The sequence below is a fragment of the Protopterus annectens genome, chromosome 5.part1, assembly GCF_019279795.1.
Source record: "Protopterus annectens isolate FY-2018-M chromosome 5.part1, PAN1.0, whole genome shotgun sequence".
NCBI lineage: Eukaryota > Metazoa > Chordata > Ceratodontiformes > Protopteridae > Protopterus > Protopterus annectens.
The window spans coordinates 720,502,553-720,529,351 of NC_056736.1; the positions used below are offsets into that span (position 1 = coordinate 720,502,553).

General features: G+C 38.0%; 1 protein-coding gene across 1 annotated transcript in view; it reads left to right on the top strand.

Annotated features, from left to right (window-relative positions):
* MYO7A (myosin VIIA) overlaps window positions 1-26,799 on the top strand; it is a 1,588,820-nt gene that overhangs the window by 985,425 nt on the left and 576,596 nt on the right. The window contains exons 31-32 of the mRNA XM_044073349.1: window positions 2,830-3,057; window positions 24,599-24,769. Coding sequence (XP_043929284.1) covers window positions 2,830-3,057; window positions 24,599-24,769 — 399 coding nt within the window. The remainder of the gene's footprint in view (window positions 1-2,829; window positions 3,058-24,598; window positions 24,770-26,799) is intronic.

Consider the following 26,799-nt stretch of genomic DNA (forward strand, 5'->3'; position numbering starts at 1 on the left):
ACATACATCATTAGGGCAGAAGGTCCCTTTTAGTATATTTTTAAGCACCGAATCTATGTGTGTTACTCTTTTTTGTTGCTGTTGTAGAGTATCTCGGACTCCACTGCATCACTTTAGTGATGCTTTTTGTTAAAAAAAAAGGCACAGTTTGGTTTTTAACAAACTACAGCATTCTGTCCATGCTTCTAAACAAAATACCAGAGTTTTTGTAGTGTTTTCCAAACTACTAAAGAACTATTCTGATTTCTGGATAGTCCGGAAAATACCGGATAAGAGGGGCATACAGGTGCATCCAAACTCTAATTTTCATCCCCTATATACACTTAGACAGAGTCTTGTCAGCTTAGCTGTATTACTACTAGCAGATGGTTTCAGCTACTACTTCAGACAAATAAGTATCACCATTGGGTAAGCTTCCTTTTTTCATAGAAATAAATAATCAAACATTTTCTTATGTCTGTCAGGAACAGCAAATGTTCCTTTTGCAGACAAAGTCCATATCAGGACAAACATACCAACTACATTTTTTCTTAGCAAAGGAACACAACGTAAGGTCATATCATATTTGTCAGCCTTTCACTCTTAGGAACATAAGCAGTGGGCTAAACTCCCTAAAAATCTTTCTTGAGAATAAACACCTCAGAGATTTGGCTGGAACAACCATGTCATCTGATTTTCCATAAGTGGACCTCACTCCTCCAATCCAAAAAGAAAAAAAAGTTAATTAAAGAGGCAACCAACAAATCTAGAAGTCTGTCGTTTTTCTGCAATCTAAGACTGCACCCCTTGGACCATGACTCTACTTCTCCTAGTCTCTTTGGCATGTCCCCTCTGAAGGCTGCCATGGTTCAGGGACATCATATGTCCCTTCATACCATCCATCAGACAGAACTCATCAGGAAGGCAGAACAACATTTTACCATAGCTGTAGGTAAGGGGAGCATAAACCAAGTACTAGTGAGGAAAGATATAGGTGGGTTTCTTATTAAAGTCTGGGCCATCGATTCTTCATTTAAAACCACATCTCAAGACTCCTTAAAAGTTCATACAAAAGGCAAAACATTTGTTTTTTCCTTCCTACTCATTCATTTCAAAAGAGTTCACATAAAGACTAGTTTGATTTTGCTCAGAACTTTTATTAAAGCCATTCAATCCCGTGAACCTCTTCTTCTATTTTCTACCCCAGCAAAAAGAGAGCCCTTCCTTTCTCTGAAGAGGAAGCTGCATCTGATCTGATGATGTGGGTCTGCACCATCCCTTCCAGATATCTTCCCAAAGTGCTTATAAGTCCATGAGGATAATCTATCCTCAAATTCTCCAAATGAGGAAATCTCTTTTAGAGATACCATTTCCAAAATGAAAGATTTTTTTAAGTGCGAGAGAAAGGAGGTATCAGAGTCATAAAATAGATATTATGAATTCAGCACTGACTTACCAAAGCCTGTAGCCATCACCCCAGTCTTGTGGGCTTTAATGGATGCCTTCACTGCAGCTTCAGTTTCCTCTGTTTCTCAACCCTCTGCTCCTAGGAAAATGGATAGATTCTACAGAAATTCTAAATTCATCCAAGTGTCCTATAGCAATCCTTGCTGTTATGTTCTTGGATGGAGACAGGCGCTCTAAAGTCTTTTCTTCTGCCACTCTTATCATAGGTTCATAGATAAATGCTAGTCTAGCAACCTTCTCTACCATTTTAAGCATAGACAATTTTCCTCTTTGTGCTCAAATAACCTATCCCAATTGGTCTGAAATTGGCCTTACCCATCCTATGGTCAATAATTATATATTACCCCTGAGAATAACTGGAATCATACCATAGCTAATTGGAGGGGACCCATACATGTGATAAAGCATTTAGGAGCTGCCTGTGTACATTGGTAATACAGATGACAGTCCTAGTGTAAATTTTCTGTTTCCCATCTACAGATCCAAAAAAGAAACCATAAAATCAAAAACAACAAAAAAATAAGGATATTTGTCCTTTGACAGGTTTGATAAGAAAGTATATGCATCATCCACATTGTCCTTCAGAGCAGTAAATTGCCAAACAGTCATCTAAATACCTTTTTATGCATTTTTTGCTACCATGCAACAATAATTGGCTACCCTTAATTCAGAGGTTAAAACAAATGTGCTGGAAATGGTTAATTCTGCTTCCCAAATCCCTAAACAATATAATTGTCCTTATGATGCTGTTGATGTTGTTTCCAGAACTGCTGCTATTGGAACGGTTATGTATATATATATATATATATATATATATATATATATATATATATATATATATGAACGCCTGGATGAGATGGCAAATCTTTACAGAAGATGTAAAGGCTCAGCTTTTAAATGCTTCTGTTGACAAATATGTATTGTTTGGAAGCTACTTGGCTAATGTCCTCTAGAAGCTGAAAGTAAGAGAGAAACCGATGCAGAGTGTCAAGCAACTGTTTTTGCCTCCAGTTCTCAAGTACCAAAGTAACCATCAGTCTAACCCAGGTCCATTCTTTCAAAATTTAAGAAAGAAGATCACTCTGAAGGACCCACTTTCAAAGGAAAAGTCAATGGTGATGTTTGCATTTTAACCCCCTTCCCATCCCGTCCCCAACTTTCTTCCCAAAACTGTATGCAATCTTTTTTGCTGTCCTCCATTTTGTAAATTGATTAACTTATATACTTGAGTTTTGCAAATTATTAAAATTGTTACAAACCTCAGTGGGATATGCTGAATTTCTGCATTGGGAAAGTTATGTTGCTCTCTGCTAATTCTTGCTGTTATAACATCAGATGACCATCAACATCTAAATAATGACAACTTTACCCATTGTTTTCCAGGTCTCTTCTTTAGGGAGTGGTAATGACCATGTAATGGATGCAGTCTCTCAGTGTGAACAATACGCCAAAGAACAAGGAGCACAGGAACGAAATGCACCGTGGCGGCTTTTTTTCCGAAAAGAGATATTTACTCCGTGGCATAATCCGAGTGAAGACAATGTGGCTACAAACCTCGTCTACCAACAAATAGTGCGAGGTGTGAAGTTTGGCGAGTACAGGTGTGATAAGGTAAGAATGATCACATACTTGCTTGAGTAAAGTAGAGAAAAAATTGTTACTCATAGTTTACCAAATAAGGAGTGAACAGGTTCAGAGAGTACTTGCAGAGTCTCTGTCACAGGACACTGGTATGGTCAGTATCACAGCCTAGTGTACTCTTATGAAGTGTCTGCTATGGAAAAAAATTGATTTGTATCACAACAGTGACAGAAATCTCATTTATGAAGTATTCTACTGTGTATGTGACAGTGCTGTAAATTAGTGTAGGAGTCTGCACTTCTGATTAAATGCATGCTTTCATCACAAATTTTATCAGTATCTTGTTTTTTTTTTTCTTCAGTCCTGCCTCCTGTACAAATGTGGGACACTGAAGCCAACTTTCAGTTGTCATACAGTTGCTGGAACATTTTCTTTTTCTTGGCACAAGTCTTTGAAACTTTACAGAGTATTTTCTTAAGAAAGAACGGAAAACGTAGAACGTGAAATATTTTTGTGAAGCTTTATAAGATATATCTTGTGTATCAACATTTTCATAACAGTTTCTTTTACAGTGTATCAAGACATTTAAGATAGGTTGGCTAAAAGCACTATTTTCTCAGCATTAACATACAAATTAGAATCAAATTCAAATACAAAATGGTGTTTAAAAATAGAAATGAAATTAAAATCTATGTAATAGTAAAGCAATTACATTGACTATGTCTTAAAATTAGTAAAATATTTTTTAACATATAAAACTGACAGGAGTAGTGATTCATGCAAGTATGACATGCTTTATGGATCCTTTGACAAGGAAAATAGCCAGTGTTCCTATGGAGATTTAGAAATATTCCAGACATTTTTTGAACATTTATAGAAATCGAAAAAGGTTCAACAGGTGGAAGCTGTCTCAGCTTTGACTATCACTGTGCTATTCTCTCATTAAATATTATTTCACATCTATCATTATATCCATATTTAAGTAAACTTGACATCACCACTACCTATTATATTAGAACCTCATATCTAAATATGTAAACTATGTCTTGTATCATTATATAATTTTTATTATCCGTCAGCAAACTTTTTGTTGCATGTATTTTTTGCTATCTGGAGTTTTATGTGTTATTATATGTAAACCATGTCATGTATCATTTTATAATTATTATTATCTTGTCAAGAACTCGCATGTATTTTCTACTATGTAGAGCTTTTCTCCCTGGGCCTCCACTGAAAATGGGTACTACCCATTCAGACTTTCCTGGTAAACAAATGTAAAATAAATAAATAAATTATAGAAGACTTAATTATGCCAATGTTAGCGGAAGAGGAGGCTCAACAATTAATAGATAAGATAGGAGATGTGCAATTAATCAAGACTGAAGTCTCCAGGAATACATGGTATTTCTTCCTTTACTACAAGAGGGAGACTAGTTATGCTCCACAGACCTCCAGGATACCTATCTGCACATAAAGATAGCCAAGACTTCCATTAAGTTCTTTCATTTCCATGGAGGAGCCAGTTATTTCCAATTTAGGGTCCTGCCATATGGTTTCACCACAGCCCCTCATGCGTTTACCATGTACCCAATAGTGTTAGCATCTCACATGAGACCAAGAGGAATCAGAATGTTGACATATCTAGATGACTGGCATATCATATGGGAATCATTGCTTCAGTTGAGAGACTACTTAATTTAGCTCTGTCTGTCCTTGGAAATATCATTAATTACTGCAAAGATTTGGTTGGAGCTGTCACAAAATCTTGTGTTACTAGGCTGTCATCTAGACAACATTTAGAAGTTGGTCAGATTACCAGAAGACAGAATAATTTGTATAAAAGCTACAGTCAGTCTCCTTTTACACCATCATTCACTAGTAGTGGCCTTCATTATCAAGGTAGTTGGGCTTATAGCAGCTATGAGTCACATTATCCCCTGCCTGTGGTTCCACATGAGAATTCTACAGTGGACACTCTGTGCTCAGGGATCAGTTGAAGGATCCCTTAGATCAAGTCATTCTTTTTCTAAAACCTGCCATATCAATCTATAGTGGTGTCTACATCTAATAATTTGAGCAGGATGCCCCTTTGTTCATCCTCTACCCTCACTCATAGTCACCTTTGGTATGCCTACCCTAAAGTGGGAGGAGCTATTGTTTAAAGCAGAATGGTCAAAGACAATGGAGTCAGCAAGAGGCTGTCTTGCACATCAGTGTACTGCAGATGAGGCTAGTTCTTAATGTAACATGCTGCAGACATTTCAAGACCACCTACCCAAGGATGGAGTAGCAATTCACACAGACAATTTGTTGAAAGTGTGAACTTTAAATGTGAGAAAACAGATGCTACCCCCTCTGTCAGGAAGCCATATTGGTTTGGGAATGGGAAAATCCCTAACAATGCATTCTAAGAGCAATGCATATCCCTAGTGTCGCTTTCTTGTTGGTACACAAATAAACGAGTCTTCATGGGGGTCTGTTTAAGCAGCATTATTCTATACAAACACATTACTGTAAAGCTTATTTGACTATGACTAAATGACTTGTGTACAAACTAACTGCTGTGATCATACATGCTTCCACACTGGCTGCTTCTTCAAAATGGCGCTAGGGATTGCACGTGTCTGTAATTTATAGGTGCATGCACAGCCTCACATGCTTCTTGAAGACATAGAGCACACAAGCTACACTCTGATCTACATCCTCCCTCTTTGATTAATAGATCACGCAATTTGTCATGAGATACTTAGCATGCAGAAATCACAAATAATCTAGAGACATGCATTATACAGTACTAGGTACACATGTATATACAATTAAGTCCACATTGCTGTGTATTTCACACTAGGCTTAGAAACTCGTCCATATCATGTGACATAAAATTTTGAATCAGTTTTAGTAACTGGAACAGTGTCTGCAAGATGGTTGACCTGTGGAATGTTTGAATTACTCTCTGGAACAGCATCAGACTTTTGAACACAAACTGGTCTGGAAACAATGTCTAACTCAGTGTTTGATTTTGACTCTGCATCACAGATACAATGTTGTGATTGCAATGGTAATGATGCTGGTACAGGAAGAAGATGTCGGTGATTCCTCCTATAGTCTACACCCGTGGAGTTTACCCAATAAGATCTCGGCTTGGCACAGATGCCTGTTATCTATCCTATTAGATGAAAACCTTTTGTTGCCTGGATTCATACCGTCTCTCCTTCCCTCAATGAACAAAGTAATCTGCTTGATTTCTCATAACTAGATTTCTGGATATTACACTTGTTCAACAACTGAGCCTTGATGGTTTTATTGTTCTTAGAGTTAGGCTTCAACAAATTTGGTGAAATAGGCAGCGTAGTTCTTGTCTGCCTGGAAAGTAGTCTTTGAGCAGGTGAGCCAAGAATATCGTCACGAGGTATATTTCTGAGATTAAGTAAATTCAAGCATAATTCGGTATTGTCACACCTTTCTTTTTCAAGTAATTGCTTTGCACTCTGTACTGCACGTTCAGCTAGACCATTGTTTGAGGATATTCAGGACTACTAGTGACATACAAAGTCCAATTCTCTTGCACAGTTCTGAAACAACTGGCTAGTAAATTGAGTACCATTGACACAATAAAGTTTGTGAGGACTACCATGAGCTGAATAATTATGTTTAAACTTAGTGATAGCAGCTGTTAAGGTTAAGTTTGGTAGCAGATCAATCGCAAACCAGTTTGCGTAAGAGTGTACCAAAACCAAATAGTGTTGATTATTCCATTCAAAGATATCAGTTGCAACAGCAGACCAAGGAAGTTCAGGTATTGGATTTAGCTGAAGTGGTTCTTTTTGCAAATGTGCTCTGGTACTATTACATATCGAACAAGAACGCCATCAATGTCTTTTGATAATGAAGGCTAAAGTATTAGTTCTCTGGCCATTCCTTTAGTGGATAATAAACCTGGGTGGCTACGAAGCAAAATCTGGATATATTCATGCTGTAATGAAGCAGAGTCAACAATTGTAGGACTTTTGAAGATAATACCATCTTCCATCAAAAATTCATCTCTGTAGGGAAAATATGATTGCACCTCAGGTGATACACTAAATTGTTTTGATGGCCATCCAACACTGATGTAGTGATTGAGCTTTTGTGAAATTGAATCAGTCATAGTGTGATCTCTCAACTCATCAAGTCTAGTGGTGGAAAAATTACGCACTGACAACACATCAAAGTCAAAGTTTTCAGCATCAAGCTGCTCTACTGTACATCTAGGCGATCTGGATAAAGTATCAGCCAGATAAAGAAATTTACCTTTAGTCTACACCATTTTGAAATTGTACTTTTGCAATTTGAGCATAATTCTTTGTAGTCTTGCCAGAGTAGAATGCATAGGTTTCTTTAGAATAGTAATTAGAGGCTGATGATCAGTTTCAGTTTGGATAGCTCGACCATAAATATAATTGTGAAACTTGAAAGATGCAAAAACTATTGATAGAAGCTGTTTCTCATTCTGAGCATAATGCATCTCAGTTTAAGTGTACTAGACACATAGGCTACTGGTCTGCCCTCTTATACAATAACTGCACCAAGGCCAAAATAAAAAGTATCACAGGATAGGACAACTGGTTTATTCACATCATAGTACCTTAACGTCGGGGGGGTCATCAAACGCCTTGATATGATGTAACCTGATGATGTAACCACGAACATACAACATTTGTTCATGTTAGCTGTCTTACCGGTGCTGTCAACTCACTCAAATCTGGTATGAACTTGCTCAAATAGTTGACCATGCCCAGAAAATGCTGTAAACTCTACACATTATCTGTTGCAGACATCTCTAAATTAGCTGTTTGTTTGGTTGGGTCAGGTTTTAAGCCTGTACTTGTAAACAAATATCCCACGTAGGTCACTTCTGGAAGTCTGAATCTGCACTTAAGAGGACTGAGTTTCAAATGTACTTCACATGCTCTGTCTAGAACTTTCTTGAGGATTCTGTCATGCCCTGCTTCACCATTGCCTCCAACTAGTAGATCATCTACTGTTATGGCACGAGGATAACCTGTAAAAATTTGTTCCATTGCATGCTGAAAGACTTTATTTGCAGAATTTATTCCAAATGGCAATCCATAGAAATTGGTATCTACCAAATGGGGTGCTAAAAGTAGTTAGAAATGAGGATTTGCGATCAAGCATCACTAGCCAAAATTAACTCTTTGCATCCAAAACAGAAAATACAGTGGCATTTGGATTAAGAGCTGCGACTTTCTAAACTGTGCACATTGGATGATATGGCCTCTTTAATGCTTTGTTCAAATATCCAGGATCTGTGCATATTCTGATTTCATCTGAGCCTTTCTTGTGAGCAACTACCATGGATGACACCCATTCAGTTTTGGTTCTGTGACTGGACAAATCACATCTTGCTGCACCATCTTATCCAACTGAGCTTTGACTTTATCTTGCATAGCTACTGGAACTCTTCTTGCTGGTTTGACCACTGAAGTGACCTCAAGGTCTAATTTCATAGAATACACAAATGGAAGCTTGCCCAACTTGTCATCTAAAACATTAGCATACTCTGAGAAAATGGCTTTTGAAAAACTTGTACTTGGAACTGCACAGACATGATGAACTTCTTTAGCAAAAGAAAGCAGATTCATTGTCAGACTGTCTTTGAGACCTAGTAAAGATTGCACTGGTCTTCAGATTATGTAAAATAATAAGTTGTAACAGTTCTCAGCCAAATAGCATGGAAGTATTACTGAACCTTCTGTTTGAATTTCTTCACCTCCATACGCGACAAGTCTCGCACTGCTGGTTACACTGAGTTGTTCGTTGGTTCTCACTTTTGCAAATGTATCAGCTAATATAACAATGCACTTTGATCTAGTGTCTACTTTGAGCTCTGTGGATTTCCAATTGATCTAAACTATGCAAAACACCACTCCGTTTCGATAAGTTTACTGCGTCAACTCTTTTTCCAAATACTGACACACCATCCATGTAGAAAACTGATTGTTTTGGCTCCATTTGATCGACAGGTTTTCTTGTATGAACCTGGTTTCTTGTACAACATTTCTTTACAACTTTGTGAGACTTACTTGATTTGCAAAATTTTCTTACACTTATGGCACTGCTAACCATATGCTAAACATTTCTCTCTTAGATTCATGGTTTGTACCACAATTTCGACAGTTAACAATAAAGCTAGACTTGGGTTTTGCTGACTCATGCTTGTATGACATTAAGATGGTAGTGGAGCTTGCACTTCAAGAACTTTCTGGAAAACTTGGCACCTTCTTTGGAATTTCTGTGATTGCCCATTGTTTAGGCCTGTTTCTGCTTGCCACGTGTCGCATACTGTCTACATTTGCTTTGGAGCTTACTGAAACTATTCTCTTGTCACTTGTAAACATGTTTGTGTGCCTTTCTGTCATCTCATGGATCTGACAAATCTCTATTGCTTTGCTTAATGTCAAATCACTGTCATGAAGCAAAATCTTCCTCACTGCAGCACTATTAATACCATATACAAGTCTATCCTTTATCAACTCATCTTTCAAGTCACCAAACTGACACATTTTGGCCTTGTTCCTCAAGTCAGTTATATAAGCTGCAAATGTTTCCCTGGCTTCTGATTTCTTGTGTAAAAAAATGCCTGTCTAATGTAATGTTTGTCTGGGGTTGCACGTTTCTCTGAACTTATGCTTTAAACACTCTGTGTCTTCTCTGGATTCAGCTTGCACAACACTATGGCAGTCTGCACCTTCACCTTCATATATAGCTGGTGCATATACAAATTATCGCTCTCTTTTTATAGCCTCAGATCCTGCTTGATTCAGCAAAATAAATGCCCTTGTGCATGCATCTCTATCTGCATAAGCTGGTTGTATAAAAATATCTTACTCCTGTTCAAATATTCTCCAGTTCTCTGCAGTATTCTGGTCAAACACAAGTGGTTGTGGTTTTCTAAATCCATCTGCCATATTAACACATACCAGCAAAGGGTCTTGCAAATACATACAAATATACACACACACACACACACACACACACACACACACACATATATATATATATATATATATATATATATATATATATATATATATATATATTTATATATGGGTTACCTTCATTTGATCGAAATTTCATTTGACTGAAACCAGTTTGATCGACAGCTCATTTGACTGACAACTAGTACTTCAGTAACCCCCCCCCCCACCTAGTTTCATTTAAAAGAAGAAAATAACACAAAAAAGTACAGAATTTAAACCAAAATAGGTGGGGGCTTCATCTCCACACCTTCCAATGTGGGGAGCTGTACCCCCCACACTCCCCTAACTATATATACCAACTCCAGGGTCGCACTACATTGGGGAAGGGGACAAATCTGTTTTATTTGCCTTAAAGTGTACTGAAGTACTAGTTGTCAGTCAAATGAAATTTCGATCAAATGGGTTTCAGTCAAATGGGCTGTCGATCAAATGACGGTAACCCATATACACACACACACACACACACACATATATATATATATATATATATATATATATATATATATATATATATATATATATACATATACACACACATAAGTAATTGCATGAACACTCAATTTTGCTAATGTTCTTCTGCTTTATATCTGCACTTTCTTTCTTTGTGCTTATCGGTACTGTGCGAATGAATAACCACGTAGTACTTTCAATTAACTGGACTTTGCGAAATAAACTTCTCAGGCTTCTCAATGCTTTATTGCACTTTGCGAAATACCTTTTCAAATTTCTTAATGCTTCACTGTGCTTTATGGAATAGTTTTTTAAGTTTCTCGATGCTTTATTGTACTTTGCAAAATTACTTTTTAGCTTTCTCAATGCTTTACAGAGCTCAGCGGAATAACTTTTCAACTTATTTACTGCGTTACGGAGCTCAATTGAATAGTTTCTCAGACTTTGTGATACTTTTATGAAATTTTGATAAGTACAGGCAGAAATCTAAAATTGTTGGCTTTCAAAATTGGTAATGGCTAAAATGCTAAAGTAATTGCTTGGAAATGTATCGATAAAGGCAGGCATGGAACAGTCATGCATTATCACTTATTAAAGTCGTCGCTTAAGAAACATTCAAGAACTTTGCAATGCAAGTAAACAATTCACGAGCACCATAACACTGTTGTAATCTTTTTCAAGAAACACCTTTCTTTAATACAAGAAACTTGTTAGCAATTGCACAATGCGAATAATCAGATTTTGGTTTCCCAAATTCAATGTCTTTTGAGGTAAGTGCACTTTGTGAATGGCTAGATGCAGTACACTGAAATGTTCCCAAAATGGCAGCACCTTGCCAGGCAACTCCTTACAGGAAAAGAAGCACTCTGTAATGGCGCACTTTGTGAACAGCCACACCCAGCACAAGAACTTTTCTTCAAACAATTATGCTTCAACTGAATTACACGAGATAGTTGCACTTTACACACAGTGAACTTTTTGAAATGCATGCACAGTAATAAGCACACACTGTAAGCACTTTTACACACTCTGAGATACTTTGAATGACTTTACTTTTTTGATACCAAACAAAGTTGTGGTTATGGCCAAATGCAGCACTTTGCCCAATATAGCAGTCACCTTTCTTTATTTTTATGTGCTGTGCCCCTTTTCTTTTCTTATTATTATTCTTTGTACTCGCGTAAACCCTTTTCCTTGTTTATGCCCAGCGTACTTAGTTTTTGCTCCTTTTACTCTAAACATGCCTAGCTATGCCTTAAACACACACTTTCTGCCTTAAACATGCTCATTTTATACTTTTAACATGCTAATTTTGTCTTGAAACACATTTGTTTCATCAAACACTTTTGTCTTAAACATTTTCTTTAGTTAACAAACTTTTAGAGCTTTCCGCTTGCCTGATAATGTGGTTTATGCCCTTGTAATGCCTTTTCTTTCCCATCTTTAATTGAGTAAATAATTGGTGTTGCTTTTCATTCCCTTTAATTCCTTCTGGTTATGTTCGCACTGTTTTCTCTTGGTTTAACCTTCGCTGTTGCCTTTACATCTCATGGCTCCAACTGTTTTCTTCTTTTCAATCCCACTTCTGACACCATGTTACTTTCATGTTGGTACACGAATAAACAAGTCTTTGTGGGTTCTGTTTAAGCAGCTTTATTCTATACAAACACATTACTGTAAAGCTTATTTGACTATGACTAAGTAACTTATATGCAAACTAACTGCTGTGATCATACAGGCTTACACACTGGCTGCTTCTCAAAATGGCACTAGGGATTGCAAATGTCTGGAATTTATACGTGCAGGCACAACCTGTCATGCTTCTTAAAGACATAGTGTACACACACTGTGATCTACACCTAGTCAAGCTAAATCACTTGCAGCAGCCTCAGGAGGAGTTGCCTGATGCCACATGAATGATCTCTCATTCTGGCTAATGGAACAGTGATGTTATGTTGCTGGTAGAAGTCTTGTTGCATTCATTTTGTACCCTGACAAACACCAAATGCAGCAATATTTCCTCTCTTGTCCTTCCACAGATACAGACTCCCCAGGATGCTCTATACTGTTATTGGCTTTTGGGCCTTCTCTACACCCTCCCAGCTTTTCCCCTTATAATGAAATTTCTACAGAAAGTCAAGTTGTACATAACAACTGTGATACTCATAGGCTCTTTTAGGCCTTGGTAAGTATTTGTTCTGTTCTTTAGCTTCATCTGAAAAAGAAGTCTTTGCTTTTAAAGCCACTTCTGAACCTCTTAACTCATCCCAAACCTCACCAAAACCAGTGTTCTCTTAACCTAAATGACTGGTTTCTCCAGTTCCCCTAATGTCCAGGAACCCTTCATTCCCACCATGGGTGGTCTATATCCTTACTGCAGCCCAAAAACCCTCAGACATGAAAAAATTACAAAGGTAAATGGAAAACAATTTTCCCTGTGAGGTACTCATCAGGGTTTAGACCTGTTTACAGCCCCAACCCATTCAGTTATTCTTTTCCCGACTAATTTATTTAATGTAAGAGTTCATTTAGCAGACATTTCTAACTTTCAGCAAGGGATTAATTCTAGTTCTCTTACAACACAAAACATTTCAAAGCTTTTTTAAGAGGTGCATTCCTGCTATGACCTCTTTTTTAGGGTCCCATCTCTCCATGGAATCTTAGTTTCATTTTGGAGAGACTCACTCAACTATCATATAAACTGACAGTCATGTCTGACCTAAAATACCTTTTCTGCAAAACTCATTTCTAGTAGCTACTACATCATCAAGGAGGGTTTCAGAACTGCATGCTCTCTCATGTTGCTCTCTTTACGTAATTTTTCATAAAGATGGGGTCACTCTATGAACCAACCCAATGTTTCAGAGCCCAGTCCTAAACAATCTGTTCGTTTACTTGCTTTCTTTCCTCAGTATCCAAACAAAACTTGAATACAAACTAAATTGCCTTGATGTCCATAGACAGCTTAGATTCTACCTATAGAGAACAAAAATACTTCAGAAAGGATACCCATCTCTTCATCTCTTTTGTCTCCAAAAGGATGGATAAAAAAATCTCTAAATGATGCAGTGGTGCAGCGGTTTACATTGTCACCTCACAGCAAGAGGTTCTCCAGTTTGATTCTTGGCTGGAGTGCCTTCTGTGTGGAGTCTGCATGTCCTCCCTGCATTCTTGTAGGTTTCCTCCAGGTGTTCCGGTTTCCTCCCACATTACAAAGACATGCGTCTGGAGCATTCCTCCCAGGGCCTCCTTTGCTTACTGGCTCATTCCAAGTTGGACTTTCTGGTAAATAAATGTTAAATAAATAAATTTAAATTGTCTAGGTGACTGTTAGCCACATTACCTATTGCTATGTCTCTAGTAAAAAGGTCTGCACAGGTAAAGCTACAATTCATTCCTTACTTAACAAAAGTGCTTCTTGGCTGCATTTAATGAAATTCTGTCTGGAGTATGGAGAAAAGTGAGGAGAAATGTAAAAGTTAGGTGGGGAACTTGAGCTGTGGGAAATGAGATAATGCTGACTATGGTATGACCTGTAGTGACCAGTCCTTCATTATTGAAGTGGATGGACATAGATCATGGAAATCTGATTTTTGGTAAGTACATGACTTTCACTTTTATACATATCATAGCATAACTTGTGCATGGAATGGTTAAACAGCTGTTCATAAGTTCATAGGTTGGTACTAAGCTATCGGCCCTAGGGCCTATACAAGCCTAACCATAACAATTCCCTGGCTATTTCATCCCACACTATTTACTTCCCTGGACCCCTGTCTAGCAGGGCGACTGACGTGATCCCCAGGGTGAATTTCCTTTCTCCCATCCAATCATCAAGGTTCCTTTTGAAGAGGGCCAAAGAGGCACTCTGCTTGACATGTATGGGAAGTCTGTTCCAGAGTATGGGGAGTCTCTGGGTCAGGAACCTATCCCTCCAGCATGTTTTGTTCATTGTGATGACAAGATTTAGATCCCTGGAGTGTGTGGCTCTGAGGGATTGGGATTTCTTTAAGTGTAGCATGTCCAACAGCTCTGGGTTTGACATGGCCTTGTATGTTAAGCAGAGATCACCTCAGAGTAGACAATATGCAACAGAGTATAGCTGAAGTTTTTTAAGGTGGTCAGCGTAGGGCATCTGCTTTAGGCCTGTGATTCTTTTAGTGAGGTATTTCTGAAGCCTTTCCAGCTGTTGCAGATGTCTTGAGAGGTACATACCAAATGGGGCATTGTATTCTATAGTGGGTCTAATGAGGGATGAGTACAGTGGGACAATGACCTCCTTTTTTCTGGATGAAAAGCCCTTAGTGATAAGGTGTGCTACATAGAAGGATTTCCTGACTGTTGTGGTGATATGGTTATTGAAGGTGAGACCACTGTCCACCTGTGTCCCTAAGTCTCTTATCACACTTTCGGTGTTTAGTGTACTGCCACCTATGTGGTAATTCACGGGTACTTGGTTTTTCCCAAAGGGGATAACTATACATTTCTTGGCATTCAGCTTGAGCCCATGGCTCTGGCACCAAGCATCTGTTTCTGTAAGGCCCTTTTGTAGAATATCCACATCATTTGGGGATTCAGTAATGGGTCCCAGTTTGCAGTCATCTGCAAATTTTGTTAGCCAGAGTCCCTTAGTGTTGACCTGTACTTCAGAGAAGTAGATGCCAAACAAGAGAAGTCCAGGACTGAACCCTGAGGTACTCCACTTGTCACTTGTCTGGAGCTGGATTTGGAGTCAGCTACCTTTACAGTGTGGAGTCTGTCAGTAAGCCAGTTGGCAACCCATCGAGTGACGTAGGGATTAATGCCCATCTTAGTAAGTTTATCTATGATTCCAGAGTGGGGGATGGTGTCAAAGGCCTTGGCAAGGTCCAGATAGGCTGTGTGGACTGCCTTACCCTCGTCCATGGCTCTGGAGACTGATTCAAAGAAGTCAATAAGGTTCAGGAGACAAAATCAGCCCTTCACGAACCCAAGCTGGGTGGGGTCCAGTGTTTTAAGGTTACCAATGTGTTTGTTTACAAGTTCTATGATAATACATTCCATGGCCTTGCAGATCAGGCTTGTCAGACTGATGGGGCGGTAGTTCCCGGGATCCAAGGTGGATCCCCCCTTGTGGAGTGGGATAACTGTAGCTGTGCGCCACTCAGTGGGCATGAAGCCTGAGGTGAGGGTGTGATTAAACATGACACTTAGGTGAGGTGCCAGTTCATTTTGTAGTTCATGTAGTACACAGCCCGGGATGTCATCTGGTCCCATGGATGCTGTATTCTTAGCTTTGGAGAGTGCGTTTTTACCTTTGTGGCCATTATTACCAGAATTTGGCAATCTTACATTATTGAGATGGGCCATTTAGGGGGTGAGAGGGGGGTGAAGTTGGCACTGAATCGATCTGCCAGGATATTGACAATATCCTTGGGATCAGTATATTTAATGCCATTCTGTTGTAGCTCAGAGCAGATCTGAGCATTGCCATTTAGATTCTTGACATAGTTATAGAATGCCTTGTGGTTGTCTTTGGAATCTTTGGCAATTTTATTTTCGTAACTAGCTTTGGAGGATTTTTATGAGGGATCTCAGCTTCTTACTGAGGCTGGTAAGGGAGGTTTTTGCATCCTGGGATTTTCCTCTTTTCTGCAACAGTTTTTTCCTTTTGTTGTAAAGTTTGTTTATGGCAGGGGACCACCAGATTAGCTTCCTTTTTTTGGAGGAGAACATCTTGGTTCTATTTGGGATGGGACGATTCATGAATGAGTGGATGTGCTCGTATAGTGCCTTAGTGTAGCACTCAGCAGTCGAACTTTCAGTTCCCGTCTGCATGGGTGTCATGAAGTTTGTAACTTCTGTCTTGAGTAGCATGAAGTTGGCCTTGGAGAAGTTTTTTATGGAGGTTTCCTTACTGGGGTTGGGGTGGGGGTGGGATGTGGATGTTAAGGGTGATTAGCTTATGGTCTGACCTGACCAACGAGGGGGTGACCATAGGTGTGGAGCATCGATTTCCCATGTTGGTGACCAGGTCTAATTGTCAAGGATTACTTCTGAGTTCTTATATTCTGTTACAGATTTAGTGTCCTTTGTTGTCATAAATGAAATTACAGATGCTATTACTAAAAAAAAAAAAAAAAAATAGTTATGTTTTGGTACAAAAAGTGCTGAAGTTCTTATCTCCAGAATCAGAGAAATAGCCATACGTACTCAAGGACATACATCTCAAATTATGGAAAGAATTTTAATTTTGAGTCCTATTGATTTTAAAAGTTGCTGGAATATGAAGATTATAATTCACATGCACTTATTTTCTGATGTTAAAGAAGTCTGTGATTTTAATGACTCCCATTATTTCATGACTGAAATCCAATACCTTTTCTCAAGTGAATCACATATTTTAGGAGGGAGAAATCAGAATGATGAGTTAAAATTAGGGATGCCTTTGAAAACAAGGGACAATTGAGATTTTTGGGCCTGCACATTATTAATTTAAAACACTGCAAACGTCTTGCATAATAACTGAATCTAAAATGCAGTCAAGGCAATATGATGAGCAAATAAGACTATATATATTCAAGGAAATTATTTGACTGTAGAAAAATTAGTGGTGTCAAGATGAAAATACAACGGGCAACTTGAACAGCTAATAAGGGTAAAGAGTTTGTCCCACTGACCTGAATGAAATATTACAATGAGTGAACTGAAAACACAATGAACAAGATGAACAAATTAACTTGAAACCTGCAGATCCATTTTATTATTTACATGTTGATGGCATGAGGCTGTTGAACTAGATATGGCAACTACCAGAAGAGAATTCTGATGAAGACTTCAGACAACAAAGCACTAACACTCAAAAACACAAAGATCAATTGTGGTTTTGTATAATTCCACAAATATCTCTTCATCAAAAGTCATTCTGAACAACCATGACACATCCAAATGGCTTTCAACAAAAATCAAAAATAAATATTTTGGGAGAAGAGCAAAGACCCACTTCTATGCAGAGGGCTGCACCCTCTGTAGCCCTTCCTTAAATGATTAACTCCAAGTTCTCTAATTAATAAATTACTGTTTTCTTCACTGAAACAATATCCACTGACAAATGTGCAGTGTAGCCAAATGTTCCATCACACAGTTCCATAGCAGTGGAAAATGGTCAATGATGTTAGCCCTTCTTGAAATATCTGATCAAGATGACGGCCACAAATGATTTGTCTAAACTGGTACATGATAGCGCAGAGGACTAAAACTCTGAGCTGTTAATGAGCTGATTTCTGTGCCCAGGGTACAGGGTTTCATTCCTTCCACCTTTATTTGCAGTTAGCACAGAGGACTAAAGCTCTGGTTATAGGGTTTAATTCCTTTCATCTGTATTTCCCTACTGTGTGACTCACTTAATACTGCTCCGAGGCCACCCATGAAATGATACAATTTGTCCAGTGCACTTACATGGTCAATAAATAGGTGAAATAAAATAAACATTAAACATATATGAACATGCAATACTTTTTCCTTTCCATGTTATTGTGGCCACTAGGCTTGTTTGTGACACATTAGTGACCTCCCCCATATTGCACTAATTTTCTATGCTGATGACATGATTATTTATCGATCAGGTCACTCTCATACCAAAATTCAGTGCCAACTCCTGTCTGACTTACATGAGATCCACAAATGACTCGTAAACCATAAACTACTTCTCAATCCATTCAAGGCCAAATTTATGCTTTTTGGAGCTCCACAGAAAATTTACCAAGCACCTGATTCTTTATCTATCTTTGACTTATGCAACCATTCCATACAAAAATCCTCCACCTTCCAATACCTAGGATTATGGCTTGGTCAGTCAGCAAACTTCCATTTGCACATAGAGTGTGATCCAAAATAAACTCCATCCTCTTTTTGGCCAAAAAGATCTCCCCTTTTCTGTCCCAACAAGACAGAGTAGCCATCAGCTAAGAAATTCTCCTTTTTCAGCTTGAATATGGACTTCCAATTTTTGCTTCTGCCTCTAAGAAAAACACTGCAGTATTCCAAACAATTTCTAACATCATCTGCCAATTCATTACAACTTACCTCTCTGTGATCATCACTGTATCACTGTAGAAAAAGTCAAATTACTACTCATTACAAAAAGATCTAGCCTTCTGTTAGGATCCCAGCTTCACAAGATACTCAGATTCCATACACTTACTCCCCTTGCAGCTAGAAGTCAAGAAAAAAAAAATCATCACACAGCTTGAGACACTACTCACAAGCCAGACCAACCCTCATTACCCCTAACCAAATTCCACAGCACTACACATACTTTCTCCTCTCAGGCACCTACTCTTTAGTAAGCTGTGTCCATTGACCTAAAGGAAATCAACACTTACACCAAATTCAGAATGCAAGTCAAAAAGAACTTCTTTATCCAAGCCGAATGTTCCTGCTTCAACACAAGCCATATCATCCAACACACAATCCCTGTCTCCTTTCTAAGTCTCTTCTCCTGTTTCAGATTTACTAAAGGTTGACCTACTTTATAAATTAATGTACATATACGTTACACTCTGCTTGTTGAGCAATATTTATATACAGTTTTCATGTGTAACTAGTCTGAACTACTTTTACTGATTACATTTCTGTTTTTTTTCACCCACGTTGAGGCTAAAATCGGTCAGCACACTACCCTGGTAAAAATAAATAAATATGTGTGATCATTAATGTGTGAAATCTGGGTTTTCTACAAGAAGTTCTAGACTGAGGCCTCCTGTGGATTTCTCATTTCCATTAGTTTCAGGAATCTTTGAGTTTGTATATGTAAGCGGCAGGTGACTGGGAATGCAGCCTTGCACATCACGGGAGGAAACTTACTTTGTACTGATATTTCTAAGTCTCACTGTTGTTTGAGAGGTAGTGTGTTCACAGTGTTTTGTGTTTGATGTTATGAGGATTTATCACAAAATAGTCACGCTTTCATTAGACGCCTATTATTCTATGAATTTTTCCCCTCAACAATTTTGTATCATACTAGGAAAACTATAATTAATTCCTTCACGAACATGACTTCTATTCTTAATCAAATTCGTACTTCTGTCATGAACTGAGATGTTATACATGTATAAATCTCCTTGTTTGTTATGTTTATGCCACAGAGAGTTTTGATGTATTTCTGCATAAAATCACTTGTGAAAATCCAAGGTTCACGTTTTTGTTTCTGTGTGAAAGGTTGAAATAGAACTGTTTTAACTCCTTTAGAACTAGTAATACTAGAGTGAATTTCTAGTTTGTCATTAATATCTGGTGCCAAATACATTAGAAAGCAGACATCTTTAAAGAAGGCTTTCTGGAGTAAGATGGAAAATGGCTCATTAATTATTATTCATTGATTTTCTGGTGTTTGCTTTGGCTATGGGAGTTGAGTTAGGACTGAGCCAGATTCTGTCCTGTTAAGCAGATGCTTTAATTGCATATAACCACTCCCGGACAGGATGCTAGTCTGTTACAGCCTTCAATAATTAACACCAAATTTAACTTTGATTTTATGGACCTCTAATCTTAGAAATCAATGGTTAGTGGTCAATAAGCTTTATCTTAAGTACTTTTCAATAAGGTAAAATATTAGAATTTTGAATTAATAGCAAATCCAAAATATGCTTCCCAGTATTAGGCTAAGTGAATTAATTCCCCAGACAAGAGAACACTAAACTAGTTGCTAGTCATTCAACATACAAATTTATTATAAACCGACAAAAGCTGGTACACTACACCCTGCTACACCAAATTAAAAGCATCTGAAGGAGCAGAATAAATTCAGACACCAGACACCAGTTTCATAGTCATACAGCTGCTTTATCACTGAAAAATGAAATAAAATAAATATTTTTCTGGGAGGAAACCCGACATGTGACCCCTGCATCCACTCATTTAAATGTACTAACTCCAGCCAACTCATGCATAGAGTAATAAAGCCCTTGAATATGACCAAGATATTCTGGGTTCAGTTAACAGCTCAGATGTTGAAGGACCACGAGAGTAGAAAGACAGGAGTGAAAAGGCAGTGCCCACTTGATTACCAGGCTTGTGACCAACACTCTAACGTGTGATCACTGATCAAGACTGCTGTATCTCTGCGAGTTCTCTTTTCCCTAAGAGGATGTGGTCTTGGAGTTGGTATACATAAGTAGCAGGTGGTACAGATAATATAATATAAAGTAATATAATATTGTAATTATATAAGTTGTTTGGGGTGCAGTGAGGCTTGTCTCCTGCAAAAACACTGTTGTTGGTGATTTCATGAATGGTACAGGGCCTTCTCAGAAGTTGTATCACTTGTGGACATAAGTTTCAAGTTGTTATCACCGCCCATTGCTTTCTGAACCATTTGGCATCAGTCACCTACAAGCATGTGCAAAAAGGACAGTAGGCATATACACACACACACACACATACACACACACACACACACACACACACACACACACACACACACACACACACACACACACACACACACACACACACACACACACACACACAGTATGCTGATGGCTACTTGATTGATGGCTGTGCCATGACTGGCTATCACCTGGGTAGGGAATAAATAAGTGGAGCCGCAACAACCAGCTAGATGGTCAGCAGGTCAGCAGGTATGGAGGCAGTAAAATATATGAGCTTTACAGTCATACAACAGCTGAGAAAAGGCAAACATTACTGTACTGAAAAATTATTCTTATGCACTGGCTGCAATATTTTGCTGCAGAAAACATTATAACTGATCTGCACCTACAGTTTAGAAAATGTAATGTCAAATTAAGCTCTTCCAACTCTCAATTATATCTAAGAGAAAACTTCCATAAAACATACTAGTAACAACAGTGCATATTAAATCACCTTGATGTATATCATCCAATGATTAAGTTTTCATTAACATGACTGACTAGAAACAACATACTGTGTCAGTACCAATTTAAAATTCATATAATCTATGATTATCCTTTTTTTTTATATCTAGCTTTTATTGATTTTATAACAGTCACCAAAAATACCAACAGGAACAGATTCCGAAAAACATTAATTTTGCTACCATATACAAAAGACTCTTCGCTTACAGAAAAGTAACTAGCACTAAGCACATCCCTTGCAAATATGCTTCCTGACAGTTACACACAAAGAGACTGATTCATGATGATTTTGTGCAACCCCTTGGGTAATAGATAACACAAAGAATTATGATTGGGTCTTTGATCATAACCAAATTATGTGTTCAGAATGCCAATGCCAAGAAATTCACCTAGAAAATGAATTGAAGCAAAGAATCTTAACATTCATGCCAAGAACACATAGTAAGAATTATGATCAGAGAGCCTATCATAATTATTTGTAAGACATGGAGTTGTATCTTCTCAATGTACTACTAGTTACAGAAAAAAAGTATAGGTACATAAAGTGGTTTACAAGCTTTTGAATCTATGAAATACTTAGTGCTACCATCACACAAACTATGTGCAGAAGAGAAGCATTCTTGTGTGGAACTAATGATTTTAATAGCTGCAAAATATTTTCCTCTTCTCACTTTTTCCATAAATGGGTGTCATAGCAAAGTATCTAACAAATTCTAAAACTTATTAGCTTCTGCCAGTTAAGATGTTCCTTATTACTGTCCACTTTCAGTAAATTCACTGAGACATGAAAGCAGTTTAAAGTAAGAAATTTATTGTTCAGAATAGAATTCCAGCAAGTTGCATTTACACATAGTGAAAATTTATACAAAAATCTAAAACTAACATTTAAGAGACTTAAGTACATGAAGCAAGGTACAGGCTGGGCTCACGTGATACCTTCTGAAAAATCTTTCCAACCACAATTCATATCCTTAATTGACAGTCAAATAGTCCAATCATTATTCAGAAAATGTCATTTCTGTTACATCTTTACAATTAAGCTGCTCTGCTTTTCCATGCTCTCATGTTTGTAGTCATTTCACTTATATAAACAAGTCTGCATTCATTACTGAACTTGTAGTAATGCAAGGACAAACTATAGCACCATATTCAGGTTTCTAACTGATTCTCTCAACAAGCAGTTTTCCATAATATTCCTTTGTTTTAGAACAAACCAGAATAATGAGTTTCATTTAAACTTGCAAAATACAACTGTTGTACCCATGCCTCACAGAAAACAACCATGTCCCTGGCCTGAAATACAGAAATCCATTTTGACAGTTGCAATGTCTGATATGATTATGCTAGAGAAAACCTATTCTGATATTTGTATTTTTTCATATATCAATAAATTATAAAATTTCCACTTTCTTTACCTGTCAGCAGTGTCTGCTGTAAGCCTCTTATACAATACTTAATCTTAATAATGCTTAAGGGGCTATTCAAAAGCTTTTTAAGCTTCTTTCTAACATCAGAAAGTTTCTTAACAAGCTTGTCTTTTTCACATTTTTGGAACTTAATCAATACACTATGCACTACATATTTTCTGAAGCTGCAATTCTGACTTATTTCAACTGTAAGCATTTTATTGGTACACAGAATTTTGTTAGCAAGACCAGACAATATATCATTCAAATTGACTCCAGTGTCATAAAATGTTAAGTTACATAAAGTGTTATGTCTGCAACAGCTTGGAATAGCTAACTCTTGCCTTCATTCCAAAAGCTGAGATCCTTCAGTAATAAGATGGCAGATAAATAGTTAAATCAAGGATAGCTTGTCTTCAACCACTGCCATGGCTTGCTAATGCTTACTAAATGTGTCATGCTGGTTATTTATCTATTTTTGCAGTCCTTTAGCTTTCTTTAGTCCAGAAATTGATATTTCCTGTGTTTTCTCCATCATTTTATATAGCCATGTTACCCAGAATCAATCTATCCACAATCCCTTTTTCCTATTTTTGCACGTGGGGGCCAGGGAGTCACTTCAATAGTGACAATCTTCTAGACCCAAGGTTTACACCACTGTATGGCTAGCCCTGTCATGGTAATTCTTCCACACTACACATTCGCATGCACACTCACACCTATGGCCAATTTGGAGTGTCCAATCCATCTATTGCATGTCTTTGGAATGTGGGAGGAAACCAAATCACCTGGAGGAAACCCACCTAAACACAGGGAGAACATGCAGACTGCATAGAAGGCACCCCAGCCAAGAAACGAATTGGGGAACCTATTGCTGTGAGGTGACAACACTATCCACTGAGCCACTGTGCCACCCATCCATGTTACTCGGAATGTTCACCATAATTCAAGTGATTCTATTAAGAAGGCACTTTCCCTCAGTAAGATCTCTGGCCGCAGTGCTGTTTAATAAAACCTGAGATTCCACAATAGAGTAGACAAGGACACTGTGAGAGAATACTGGATCCCAGTTTTAACTATTTGTTGATGCTGTGCAGTGCACTTTTGCTGTGCTGTGTTGTGTTGTGTTAATACAGATTGTCATCCTATTACATGTTGTTAATGAGCTTTATTCCCTGGTCACAGATGAAATTAATCTTTTACCATCCTGGCATATGTTTCATTCCTACTCCCCACATCGATTTTACAGAAAAAGCACAAACATGAGTATTATATTATGTAACATGCTTTATGACATCTGAGTATATATGTCGGTCAGAAGGTGTGGCTTCTTGAGTAATTGCTAGGTGTGTATGCATGAATATAGGATGGTTGCATTATGCATCTGCAAATCTGTTGGTCAGCCACTGAGCATGAAACTGAAAGTATAACATTGTTATTTTTGTACTATCAAAATTGTAGTATTCAACTTACATGTTCCTGGATCTAAACTGTTTTTAATTTCTCATTATAGGCAGACACAGCAACATGCAGTATATTTGATGTTCTAGAAGTTCAGACTTTTTGACATAATAATATGAGAATGGATTATTTGGCTTTCTGGATCCTTGCACCTTTTGCTTTCTGCACAAACTGGGCATTGTAGACATTAGCACTTGCAGTTGTTTGGACTTTTTGTAGATTTAATACTGCATTGAATTTTGTGTCAGGGACTTAATATCTCTGCATTTAATGTTTATACATTTACTTACAACCTACAAATGTACCTAGCTCCCAAACTGTTTGTTCTTCTCCTATGCAGGAGGAAGACCTGGCAGAGCTGGCTTCAGAGCAGTACTATGTCGATTACGGATCTGAGATGATACTGGAGAGGCTTCTGAATTTAATACCATCCTACATTCCAGACAGGGAGATCACAGCCTCCAAAACAGTGGATAAATGGGCCCAGCTGATCATAGCAGCCCATAAAAAGGTATTTTTTTATAGAAAAGCATCCAAACTATGCTGCTCTGTTGATGATACAGAATTATTCTTTTTCTTGTAATTTATCTTAATCTGATCTAATTCATTCATTCTTTATTGTGCCATCAACAATTTCTGTTCATTACTTGATTACTTAGAAATTCAAAGTTGGGCTTACTGAAGCCCAACTTACAGATCAGATTGTAATGCAGCTGTAGCTCACCCTGGCAGTAAGGAATCAAGAAAAGGCTGTTTTCCAGCATTTTCACTCAGGGGCTGCAATCCCTGTGTCATTCCTAATGTGGGGACCTGGCCTTACACTCCTAATCTTTAAATATACTACCTCAGATGGCATAGCAGCTCAGTGAAAAAAATATAAAGTTATTACCCCTTTATCTGAGTTGGTGCAACCTCAGAGATAATATACTTAAGCATGACGTATATTGGAGTAGAACCATCACACTGGGGGTTGCAGGGAGCTATAGCTCCCCTACAAAAACACATCAATTATATACACTATATGTTCAATACACTGTGACTGTGTACCAAGTGGTGGCAATATTGTTTGTAGTAGATGATATACTTTCAATGTTCTCTATTATTTCACAGATGTTTTTCCCTATTGCCATGGCTACAGGTCTAGAAACTCCTGTCTGTGTTCTTGATCTTTTGAGGTATGGCACTATCCAATGCTGTGACATAAACAAGATGATTTGTGCTGCTCTGCTCATTTTTTTGCTTTTCTTTGATGCCGTCCTCCCCAGAGCCGGTTTGATCTGATCAGCACTGAGTAAAGCCATCACACGTCTGCATCTTTTATGAGTTGTTACCCGATCTCCTGTAATTGTCTTTACAAGAATTCCATAGTATTATCAGCTCCCAGATCATGAGCGTGGTATTACGTTTTGTACAAGAACAATGTGGAAGTAATTTTAGCTGTCACGATGAATTACATTGTTAAAAAACAAAGAAAGATGGTCATCTGTTGTAATTGACAGTATATGGAAATACGCTCACTGCAAGCAAGCTCACATACACAGTTTGACATTTTAACTTTTCTGCTTTGCTTTTCTTTTCTGTTACTGAGGTTGCACATGTAGCATATAATATGTATTCACTTTGGTAGAAGATGCAGTTACAGTGATAGGATAATGTGCTGTTGTCCTCTCTGTAAGAAATACACAATTGTGAATAACGACAAGTTAGGGAAACTGGAGAATCACTTCCGTTTGCACACAGACATTAATCTAGTTAAACACTCATGGCAGCATGACTGCATTTAGAAATTCTTTTCTACATTTTTAACCTGCTAAGCACAGTGTCTGCACTTATGTCTTTTCAGATATGGGCAGGGAATAATGTCTCATTACCTTGTTCTGACTAACGCAGGTTTCTGATGGAGATTGTGGGAACAGAACCAAATGAAAATAACACCACTGAGGGTCCAAAATGGTTAAAATCAATAAAATGTATTTAGAGACTGGGCACTTTTGTCCCACAAAGGAGACTTCATCAGATGAAGTCTCCTTTGTGGGATGAAATTTTCCTTTGTGGGTATGACAGCCCTTCCCCTTGATAGGAAGGGACACAAAAAGCTACCCAGGCTAATTGACATGCTTCTAAATAGCTGACCCGCCATCAGTGTTGGAACAATATTTCAGAATGACCTGTGCCATTTCTTTTTCACAGACGTTGTCCTGTTCGATTCTCAGCTAAAGCATCTTCTGTGTGGAGACATGCATGGATGGGTGTACCTTCTTTGAAGGTTGTGCGTCAGGGCTGGTAACTCAGCACGTAAAAATCTACTGCCAATCATTAGCAGACCAGAGTTCCGCTGTGGCGACCCCTAACCAGGAAAAGCCGAAAGACACAACAAAAAAGACACAATATCATATCAGTAACAATCCATCAAACCTGTTGTAGATATCTGCTATGGCCATGCACATAATTTAAATCCTGTGCCACTTCCTGCCAAATCTGATCCTGATACTAGATATCAGTGGGGCTTTGTCCAGGAGATCCATGCCACATGTGAGGGGG